Raw genomic sequence first — 12,200 nt, 5'->3', positions numbered from 1 at the left:
TGATGACCTTTAAGTGTATCTACAGATGTTGTGTGTAAACCAGCAGGAAGAAGCTAAACCAGAAAGGAAGTTTGAAAAACGGAGAGAAGAAGCAATAGAGGCATGCCGCAGAGATTGAGTCTATAGATTTTGGATGTATCTGAATCATTTAACAATAAGATCAAACATGTCACTCTGACCTACTTGAAACATGTTCTCCTAATGCAATAAACATTGTGACACATTTTGACCGTGTGCATGAGAAAACATGTCTCCTGTCCTCACACCACATGTCTGTGTGTGTGTTTGTGTAGGATGGTGGTGTCACAGAGGGGTTGAGTTGAAAAAACACTGTTCAATCCTCTCTGCTGTTTGCGTTGGAGAGTCCATTGAGGGTTTCCATGGCAACCCCACAGCCTTGGAAACCCACTATCTTCGTCCAGATGAGGTGATGATGCAGTGGTCTGTCTCTGCCAAGTGTGCAGCTCGTCTCTCAGTGAACCAGTCTGCTCAGTTTATTTGTTCCCAAGCGACGGAGAGAAGCAAATAACTGTCTCGCTTTATACACAAGTGCAAACAAAAGGCTTCCAAATAACCACAGAGAAAGTGGATTTACTCACCTGTGAAGGGTAATTTTTTATACCTAATGAGACTATGCTGTAAAACTTTAATGCTGCAGCTATTTTGGGAAGCTTGCATAACAGAGATTGCAACAAAATCATTTTAGCGCGCTGGAAAGAGTCTCCAAGTTGCATTAAAGTAATACTTTTGCGTGTGCAAGCGCGAGGGACAAATTTTAAGTGTTTTTGGAGGCTTTATCTCTTTCCCCTGTTTCAGTCTCCTTCCTTTCTTCCTCATGTTTTATTAACCGCCTTTTTATATTTTTGGATTCTCTGGATGACAATGTAAGTCTGTGGTGAATTTCAAGAGGTTCATGACTCACTGCAAAGTAGAGCTCAGAGCCCCTGTGAAATGACAACAAGGATAAACAAGATGTCAGAGATCTTACTGTGAGTTAAGTGTGAGCATAGCATGCCACTGATTTCCGTGCATCAAAGTCCTGTCCCCCCCCAAAAAATCTGCTCGACTGTGTGGCCGCTTCAAGGAGTCGAGCTATCTTTTTATGTTGTTCCTCACATTTTTTTTCAAATCTCAAAGGGCTGAGAGGAGGCAGACAAGAAGGTATTAAAGATAAAACACAGAGAAGGGCATCTGAGTGACCTGTACACATTAAATGTCCCCAAATGACTGCTTGTTCCATCAGCACCTTGAATATTTTACACTCGCCAGTATTTTTAGGCCAAAGAAAAATGTCTTTCTCTTCTCATCTTTTTTTTTTTTTTTTTTTACAGTAAATCCATTACTCCCACATGGAGTCAGACCTCTGCTTCGAGGGGAACTGCTGTAATTAAATGTAATCCTGCAAGATTTCTATAGACCTTCACTGCCTGGAACTGAGGCTGGATGTTCTTTAAATGCTAGGAAACTATTTCCTGTATAACCTCCTCAAGAATGAGGGGAGGGGATCATTACAGTGAGTCTATAGCTCATTGGATGTGCAATTGTTGAGCTGCAAGCAGAGATAATGTTAACATATTTTTCATTACAATTCACAATACAGCCATGAATTTTAAAAAATCATTTGTAAAATGATAATGACAACATGTCTTCCATCAGATGTGGTGTACATCAGAAGAGACAAACCAGCATCCTTAGAGATAGAGTAACATCTCAACATCTCTTCTAACCAGTATTGTTATTGACCACTTTTCACTTTTCATATACTGACAATCTTTGAACAGTGATGGGGTGGGGTTTTAATCTACTACCGTTGTAAACTGCATTTTACTATGGAATTTGAGATAATAGTCGTTTATTTGGACTGTGTAGCCCATTTCTAATTTTGAGAATGATGTGGGCCTTACAGGACACAATTGCAAACTACTTGTGTCCTGCAAGAACCACAAAGATTTGTCTGAAATAAATGCTGAGTACAATGCTGTGAAAGGGGGGAAAAACACATCTTGAACATGCACAATTATTTTTGTTTCACTAATTGGAATATGATTTAGGTTATTGTGAGCTGGCAGACAGTCTTTGGTCTGTAGACAGCCAACTGCTGGAACAATCTGTGTTCATCCATTGCCCAGAACAGCCCCACCCCACCCCCATCCCCGCCTACACCTAACGGCTACGGTACACTATTGGCTTTAGCTCACCTATGTACCCTTCCAGAAATACCCTCAAAGACTCTTACAACTAAAACCATTATGGAGTTAAAGTATCTGTGCTAGTCTCCTTTCCACTTTAAATCAACCACTATTTTAACTGGGTGGTTACGTCTAAGATTATAATCCTCTACTTAAAATACCTCTGAGCACATCTGATATTTGCAGTCAAACTGGGCTAAAACCATTAGCTTACACTCAAAATAAATATCCCAAAGCCTCACACATAAGAGAAAAAAGTAATTTGCTTCTTGCATGGCCATTGTTTTCTGCAAAACCTGCTTTGGGGCATTATCCTGTAAAGCACCCGCAGAACTATTTCTTCAAACTACAAGCATGTTTTTGAGTGTGTTTCAAAATTTTATTATAATAAATATACTTGATTGTATATACATTATCTGTCACAGCAGTAGACTGTATGTACAAACTCTCTATTCACATGTTTCAATGTTTACATTCAACACTGTTTGCAAGAAAAACCCTGTAAAGGAACATGAACAGGCTTACAGTGAACGGGTGCATTATTAAAAGACTGTGGAAGTCTCTTAGGTCCAAAGGCTCTCATGTAGCACATTGTGATTTGATGCAACAAAGTAAGATGCACGCCTACTGCAGTCTGGCTATACAGATTTTTTTTTTTTTCGTATAATCTATTAAAAGTGTGCTAACAAGTGTGGAGGACAGTGCAGATTTGCTCACATCCAGCCTGTGTGATGTGAGTAAAGGTTAACTGTAACAGTGGCTCTATTGGTTACATTACCCTACTTTTCTGACTAGATGCCCCCTACCCAGGCTCCTTTGAACACATCTGACTTTGCTGGATTGAAATCATAAATTCAAAGCATCAATCAGCAGCACATCAGGGGGAATACTTAACAGTAGGCTACATTTATGCTTGAGCTTTTCCACTAATCCACTTGGATTACGTGTTGTTTATATCATCCTGATGGCCAGACACTGTCACGTAATTTTATGTCTTTTTATCCCCCCACCCTCCTCCAAAAATACACGACCCATTGGCCTTTTCAAAATACTTATTTGTGCATCCATTCTCCCCCAGTGGCTATGTTGTTCTACATTGTATCTAGTGCAACTCCTCAACTCCACCGAATACATTCACAAATCCGAGAAAGATGAATAACTTGTCCACATTTTTTCAGCTCCCCGAGCTCCACAAACAGCTCGTGCGGGGCTGCTGGCTCTGTAACCCACGGTGGCGCTTCCGTGGGCCGCCTCGCAGGATGTCCATCAGGGGGAGGGGGGGGGAGGGGGGACAGTTCAGGACATATTGATCACCAAATATCCTAGAACCACGGCGACAGTAAGGATGACAAAGAACATAAACAAAGCGCACATTGGTGCAAACCCAGAGCCCCTGCTGCCTCCAGCTTCCTCCTCTTTTGGCTCCTCTTCGCAGATGGAGATGACACCCACGGAGGAATTTCCGACACTCATGTTGGACTTGAGCTCCGCTCCTGCTTCCTGCTTCGCCTCGACGGCCCACGGCGCCACCTGCACCTTCATCTCCATCTCCTCCATCATCTGGCTCACCTGGGAGATCTCGGACTGCAGTTCCCGCAGGTCCGCCGTGTCGATGTTGCTGTCCGCCTCGTACTTCATGTTCTGCACGCTCATGGCCCGGGCCGCCACGGTGCTGGTGCTGCCGGTCATCCCCGTCTGGATCAGGTGTCTCGTCGGCACCTTGAGGGGGAAATCCTGCCCTATCTCCAGGGACCGCTTCATGTCCACCTCCAGGAGCTCCATGCTGCTGGAGAACAGCACCCATAGGCGCTCGTACTCGGCCCGGTCCTCTTTGCTGATGGTCTTATCTTTTAACAGAGAGGTCAGTTTAGTCCTGTTGGCCACGGCCAGCTCCTGGGCCTTTTTGCGGGTCCTCTTCAGCTCCTCTCGCAGGTTCTGCGAGTCCGAGGTGCTTCCGAGGGCGATGACCAAATGCCTGTAGCAGGCGGTCACTTTGTTCAAAGCGTCCAGCATTGTTTTGCACTCCTCTTTCCCCATGATTGCTGAGAAAAAAACAACAACAACCTGAGCCTAAATCCTCTCCAAAATGATGAAATAATAACCCCCCCAAAAAACAGGCTTGAGGAGAAATTGCGAGCTGTCAGCAACTGTGCTTAGACGTTGTCCCTAGTTGAGTTTCCACTGGGATCACACCCCCAGCTCTGCAAATCCCCTCAACGCACTAGTCAGAGCAAATGCCTTTCTATCCATGCTCTTTCCTGTCTGCAAGCAGGCACAGAGAGCAGCTTAGAAATTAATGCGTCCGCTATGGCTGTACACTCACTACCTTTGCGCTTCACCACTCGAGATCAAACAGCGCCGGAGCTCCTCTCCTGCAGGATGGAAGCAGATGAATGTGAAACAATCCAAACCTCTTCACCTCCCCCTCGCCTCTCTCCCTCTCCCTCTCTCTTTCTTTTTTTTATGAGACCACGATCCAGATTCAGCAACAGGTGTCAAAACATCCGCCTCAGTGCCTCGCGTAGGGGAAAAACGATGCCTTTCGCGTCAGCGGCTTAAAATAAGTCCATAAATGTTGAAAGATGTGAGGCGGCTGGGAAAATGGAGATCTCCATTCAGAGTTAAAAAGCAGAAAAGAGCGCCTCGGGTTCAGGAGCGTCCATGGACCTGGGAGCGAGAGCAGCCTTTGTGTTTTGGTTGTGGTTATAGTGTTAATCTGTACATGGGGAGCTGTCCAATTCAGCACCCAATCGATGATGTTTTAAATACCAGTAAGCGCCTTCTGTGGTCACATGTGCGCACTAAACAGAGCCATTCAGCGACAGGCAGGGAAACAAAGCAGCCACACTCCCATTGGTTTGCTGGCACAGTAAATGCGTCCCGTCATTGGCTGCTCTCTCCCGAAGGTGGGCGGGGCCGTGTTGCCTGTCTGCGCGAGATGTCAAATCACGAAAACCCTAACCTGTCATGGGGGGGCATCCCTGCATGGGTTGACAGCTACATTTCCGGAGACAAGTGAAGTGGAGGCTGATGATGGCTGACAAGATGCTAACTAGGCTGTGATGGAGAGATTCAGGGCTGCAGAAGGAGAACAGCTTTAACAGCAGGAGCAACTGTTGTCAGTGCTCTCTCCTCATGTCATTGCCTTTTTCGTTTACTAGATTTTGCACAAGTATAACAACTCACATATTCATTCCTTTCTGTGTTCAGCATAGTTGCATCCCTCACAGCCAATTAGACAAGCAACACAGTCTCTACAGCCAGCCCAGCGCGGAGGAGGCCTGTTGTTGCACACATTGTGGGTTGGATAATGTGTTCTTTACCTTGTTGAATCCTGCTGTGTGGAGAGGTGAGAGGCAGATAAGGCTGTGCTGTGTTTGCTTGGTTTGCTCTTTTTGCATTATTGAAGCGGATGGGGCCTAATGATCCAGTCACTGCGGTGTCAAACTAATGGACTGAAGAGTAGAGGATGTCTGAAGAACTGAGGCTTGTTTGTTTCGCATAAGAGAGCATCTGCTCTGGCATGTGGATTTATTTAGGCCTATTTCCCCTTATGTCGCTCTTTAACTTATTGAAATGTCATGCGTATAACTCAGTTTTGCACATTATAACATTCATCCTGTCTCCCCCATTACACAAGATGAATTTGATCTTTCTGTAGCCTATATGCCTCTGCTCTACTTGGAATGCAAAATCTATATATTGGAAGCAATAGCAAATAGGACATGGTGAGTGATTCATAACAAATTATCAGTCAGAGTCAGATGTTTTGCTAAGATCTTTGCAAATAAAGCTTTTTTCCTTTAAATGTGTTTCCATGGCAACCTCTCACCTCCTGGCAGGTGCTCCTCAGTTATTTCTCCACAAGGTATTGAGTTACTGATGGCACAGTCAATTATCAGCAGTCGCGCTCTTCTCTTCTCGTGTCGTATTCAGTCTTTTGTCCACATAGAGACATTCATGAGAGGCAGATGGATCGATTCAGGAAATTATGTGAATGATTGGATGTAGCGGGAATGTATTTTGAGAGCTATAGTTTCTTGCTTGGTTTTATAAGACTGTTGAAATAATAATGCGGATTTATTTAGTTGAATGTTACATAATGTGGCGTTTCATTGTTTTCAAAAGTAGCAATTTGCAGCAACTCTTTTCCTGAATTTTAAAATGGAAAAATCTGCTAACATCTGGGAGAACTTTGGCCTGTTGACAATTACAAATTTGGAAATTTGTGTCTATTCAATCTCAAATTCGTCATCTTTAACGTGGAACTGGCAAAATTGAAGGATTACTCCGTAAAATTGGCCACAGTGTCTGTCTGCTGGCGCTGCTATAATAAGATTGCTGGTAAGCTGGTTTGTTGGATTCAGGTGTCAAGATGAGTCAGACATGCCGTGGTCTGATTGCTCTATAGTGAGCACATTATCAAAAACTCAATGTGATTTCCTGTAGGGGGTCCCTGTGGTTTGCTGTTACACAGAGAAAACAAGTAGATAGGGAGCAGTTCCAGATATTCTTCTGTTTACGCTGTTGGAATGAAACTCACCTGAGCTATGTGCCCAAAACCACCAGTGGATTACTGCTTTTCATTAATGCTTTTAATGTGCAGGAAACTGACAACATCTAATACTTTCATTACAAACAAAGCTGGAAAAATACTGATGGTGCTATTAGATTGCAGTTACGAGGTCAGTGGATCAATTCAGGCTTCAGTTCTTCTGAACCTTCTCAAAGGTGTCATATGTGACATTTCTGTATTCCAATGTCTAAAAAGTAGGGCTATGTCATATTTTGTTGAGTCGAGTTGTGGTAAAATTAAATTTTAATCAAGCTAAGCGTCGTTTGTTTGTTTGTTTGTTTTTTTAAAACATTTTTACACTAGGCTACACCTTTTAACAGTATTTTTAACTGGAATAAGGTTTTTGGTCATAGGACATCTGGATCATAAATTAAAAGAAAACTCCTCAGACCTCCTGTATCCTCTGACACTATTTTACCCATTTTAATCACCTGGTGGATTTGTTTTGGAGAGGAAGACCCTCTGCAGAAAATTCAACACTTCAGCTGACACTGAGGGGATCCACACTATACCTGATTTTAATGACGGCTAAGGTGAAGAAGTGGTGAAGGGTGAAGGTGAAGATATCAATAAATTCCAACTATTGAGTTCAGGTTGTTAGATGAACTTTTGGGGTGGCAGACTGTGTTAAAATGACATCATTATCAAACAACACCAGGAAATGCTGCATAAACCAACCTATTCCACTGCTGTGACATTTGTAAATGGGGACAGACTGATCTGTGTTCATAACAGGAACCCACAGACTGGTTTTTGTTTCACGTTTTAAAGTGCAAAGCACCCAGCTCACTGAGCACAGCTGGCTATTAACCTTCAACCTAGTGAATACAAATTGTGCCACAAAATATTTCTTTCATAAGACCTATACCACAGTCTCATGTTCAGGTGCATCTTCCTTTCTGATATATTTAGAAATAATAAAAAAAGGTGATCAAAAATAAATAAAAAAACACATAATGGCATACGACACTTCACGCTGTTCTGAAATTAGAATAAATGTATGCTCAGATAAGACATATCGTGACAGCATCAAGAGCAAAAGCACCCTCAGGGTTAAGAGGTTAAGATGAAGAGGAAATCAAAGGAAAGCAAAATGACTTATAGAGGTGGGGGGTCGACAAGTGATGCTATAAAATGATCTACAAACTCTATAATCCAGATTAGAAGGTTGCTAAAGGTCCTGGGATTAGCAGTATAATGCTCGCTAATGTATCTTTTAATGGAGGGTTCGTCTCTCTCAAGCATTTTCATCATATGGAATCAATGGTTTTAGGCAGGAAATGGAGCCCGCTGGCACTCACTAGTGTGAGATAATGGTCTGAAGGGGACAGACATAAAGATGTTTCCCCTTGAAGCGCAATAATGCCCTGAGCAAACACATCTGAAAGTTTTGAATAACCTCTGTTAGATCTCCTGATAATCCCATAGTCAAATGTTCCTGCAATGACTGCACGTTCCTCCAACATTAACGTATGCTTTCCAGATGAGGAGTGAGTGAGTGAGTGAGGTGAGTGAGTGAGTGAGTGAGTGAGTGAGTGAGTGAGTGAGTGAGTGAGTGAGTGAGTGAGTGAGTGAGTGAGTGAGTGAGTGAGTGAGTGAGTGAGTGAGTGAGTGAGTGAGTGAGTGAGTGAGTGAGTGAGTGAGTGAGTGAGTGAGTCTCACATCTGCTGAACTAGAACTGTCCAGAACTAGATCAGCACCTCTGTGGCCTGCCTATGTGTAATCTTACATGATCACGAAAAGCTGACTTGACGTCTTGCTACTAGTGTTGGAGCAAAAAAAAAAAAAAAAAAAATCCCTTAAAAGCCAATGGATACTTGACTGAGCCTCAGATTTAGATTTGGAAGCGTGTTGTTTTAAGTGGTTTGGGGAGGAGGGTGAGTAGAGAGGCAGACGGGTGAAGGAGCCTAGAGGTGGAGGTTGTTTGTGTGGAAGTATGAGGAAGAGTCGCCAGTTAGAAACAGAGGCAGAGCACTGGGGAGAGAGGGAGAGAGAGGGAGAGATAGGGGCGGTAAGGGGGGGGACAGAGAGAACCAGAGAAAGAGGAAGTCTGTCTTTGTTGAATTATTGATGTACCTCATCCACTATGTGGTCTCTTACACAGCGCAGCACGCAGCAGTGGGGTGAGCCGTGAGTCACGCCTCAACTCCACGAAGGTCCAGACTGAGGAGGTTCTCCACTCAACCTTGATTTGACACACACACACACACACACACACACACAATAATGCTCCCAGTTGCCTCCCCGTGAAAAGGGGTACTAAAGTTACCATAAAAGCTCTTATATAAACTTTGTATTGATTGTGGAAATTTGGATAGCACTCAGGAAGAGTGGTGTGTATGTCTGAACTTTTGCTCTCCCAAAGATCTAATCAAGATAAATAATCCTCCAGCCCCTCTGAAGCTCGGTTTTTATTTAACACATTGTATCTCATGTTTTAGTTGATTCAAAAACCGAAGTGATTTAACATTTAAAGGGATAGTTCAACATTTTGGCAAATTGGCCCATTGCCATAATCCCTATAGTGTTAGGAGTAGGTTCGTTACCTTTAATTGTCGGTGTAAGCTGTTTTTAGAACGGAGGAGCGGAGCGGCAGGCTGCTCAGGGCTATGCTATGGAGGCTAAGGGAATTTCTTGGTTTTCCTCATCAAACTCAACAATCCAACAACTCCAAAAGGCTGTCGTGGACAAGTTGTGAGCTGCACAATCACCACGCTATGAGATAATAACGGAACGTTACGAGACGGAGCTGTTTTAGAGGTAAATTCATGCAAAACCGCTGATGCGTGTTGCGTTCAGGGACAGTTTTTCAGCAAGCAGACTCTGTATTTACCTTGTATTTACCTCGAAAAAGGCTCCGTTTCGTAACGTTCCATTATTATCTCATAGCGTGGTGATTGTGCAGGTCACAACTTGTCCATGAAAGCCTTTTGGAGTTTTGGGATTTTGTATTTGATGAGTTTGATGAGGGTAACCAAGAAATTCCTTAAGCCTCCATAGCGTAGCTCTGAGCAGCCAGCTGCTTCGCTCCGCCGTACTGAAAATAGCTTACACTGACAATTAAAGGGAACGAACCTACTGCTATGACTATAGCGATTATGGCAATGGGCCAATTTGCCAAAATGTTGAACTATCCCTTTAACAAATTGTGTGAGTATTTCCCAAGCACATAGAAGCAGTCAGTAGAACGACAAATTAATGTTTTTATACATTTTGAACATGATTGCAATGTCTGGGAACATTTTGAAAGAAAAAGAAAAACATAGGCTATTGCTATAGTCAATGTATCCACAGCTATACAGAATCAAATAAAGAACAAGTACACTCAATCGACAATGAAAAGCCAACCAGACCCAACCCAACATATGTGATTTATTATCATGTATTTCATTCTCTCACAGTTCATGTCAAAACCAATTGCAGTATGGACAAAGCACAGAAGCTTGTAATAAGTGAGCTGTAAGTTTTTTGTTTTGTTTTTTGTTTTGCATTTAACTGAGATCAATTAGCTGTTTCAACTACTATCCTTATTAAATAACATGACCTAGATTTCCTGTTTCAGGTTTCAGGATTTACAGCCCTAATGAATGGGCTGGCACTAACGCATGGACGTCATTTTTTTTTTTTTTTTTTAAGTAGAGTGGAGTAAGCCTCTCTAGTGTACTGCAGTATATAGTACGCTCTCCATGCTAAATAAGGTGAGCCAAAAGGATCCCTGGCACCTGCTGGTTCAAGGCTTAGCTCTAATCCTGTCACATCAGGGTAGACTCTGGAGAATCCGAAGGAGGTTTGGCAAGAGTGAGTATGGATGCGGAACGACGTTAACATAACGGGCTAAGATCTGTGCCATTCACAGAATGTCTGTTAGAACAAATTCAGCCTACCCAGCTTGTGGGTTTTGTGTGTGTGTGTTGTTTGTGCGTGTGTGTGAAGGAGGTAACTGTTTGTCCAGTGGCTCCTCTCGCTGACGCCTTAATGTATTCTATTGTACCTGTTCCCTTTCTCCATTAAATGGAAGGCAGTGAAAGAAGGAATTAATGCACGTGTTAAAAAGATGGCCTTCACCAGCCTTTCAAAGGACATTCAACCGTGCCACAACAACAGACTCTAAGAGCTTTCTATATTTATTAAGAGACATACATGAGTGACCTCTTACAATCCTGAGATGTTATCTGTTACAGTTTTGTAATGCTTATTGCACTCCAGCAAGGCGTTTGGTTATATTCAACCTACAAGTAAACATAAAAAGAGAGTCAATGGCCTCGGCGGTGAAAGGTCGTGGCCCTTCTCTGTTTTACCCTTGCACTCTTAGAAAGGCCAACAGATTGCCCTGCTCAGAAAATCCCCTCTAAAAGGCTTCTGGGTTGGATGGCAGAGATAAGCCCTGTGCAAGGTTAGATACCATTCCATCATGGCCTGGGTCTGTGTCATTCTTCATACTACAAGAATCCCAAAGGTTAAAACATCTACGTATGTATCTGCTTTGATTTTCAGTCAGTCAATGAGATAGTCAGTCCACCACCTCTCAGTCAGAGTTCAAAGGAGGATTTAAATGCATACATTTTTCTTGGATATTCACAGCATATAGACAGATGGTTGCAGTCACCCTGCTGCATTAGCAGAATTAGACAGTAAAAGGCACAAGGGTCATGTGATGTTTGAACTCAATGCCACAGAGAATTGCATAAAAGCAGATTTATAAATACCACATACTACAGCAATCAATGCCTTTATATATATAGAGAAGAAACCTTTTCAAAAAACGTCAACATTTTCAGTCTGAAAGTTTATTTGTGATAATGACAGTAAGACTCACAGAAGGAATCTATCTATCTATCTATCTATCTATCTATCTATCTATCTATCTATCTATCTATCTATCTATCTATCTATCTATCTATCTATCTATCTATCTATCTATCTATCTATCTATCTATCTATCTATCTATCTATCTATCTATCTATCTATCTATCTATCATCTATCTATCATCTATCTATCTTCCCCTTCCTCCTGTCTCTCTCTCTCTTCCTCTTAACCACAAATAAACCAATGGCAGGTACATCATGTAAATCAAAACACCACGGCAGTTTCTCCTCGGGCATTTTTTAAGAATTAATGAAGACTTTCCTGTTTTTTTATTTGAGCTATAAAAGTATTTCCCTGAAGTGGTAAATCTCTGTCTGCACCCTACTCAGAACTCATACAGTATGCCGTCAAAAGGAGAAGATGCAGAAATATTGAATTATATTCACTCATATTAATATTATGAGTTAGTTTGCTTATTTCTAATGGTTTGGAAGTTTGACAGTTCATTATATCTAGCCTTCACCTTCTTATATAAAGCTACAGCTAGCACCTGGCTAGTTTAATATATTGGCAAACAGATCCAGCACCTCAGGCAGGCATAAAGTATTTGCTTTAATACCTCTGTTT

General features: G+C 42.3%; 1 protein-coding gene across 1 annotated transcript; it reads right to left on the bottom strand.

The window, feature by feature from the left end:
• Positions 1 to 2,528: 2,528 nt before the first annotated feature.
• Positions 2,529 to 4,989, bottom strand: LOC146989813 (regulator of G protein signaling 9-binding protein). The gene has a single exon (XM_085764136.1). The coding sequence runs from the start codon at positions 4,224 to 4,226 to the stop codon at positions 3,486 to 3,488; it is 741 nt and encodes a 246-aa protein (XP_085620262.1). The 5' UTR covers positions 4,227 to 4,989; the 3' UTR covers positions 2,529 to 3,485.
• Positions 4,990 to 12,200: the final 7,211 nt, after the last annotated feature.

Source organism: Trachurus japonicus, chromosome 3 (genome assembly GCF_045865225.1).
Source record: "Trachurus japonicus isolate A0001 chromosome 3, Traja_1.0".
Taxonomy (NCBI): domain Eukaryota; kingdom Metazoa; phylum Chordata; class Actinopteri; order Carangiformes; family Carangidae; genus Trachurus; species Trachurus japonicus.
The sequence above is the reverse complement of the archived record's forward strand: the minus strand, read 5'-3'. Positions and strand labels throughout refer to the sequence as shown.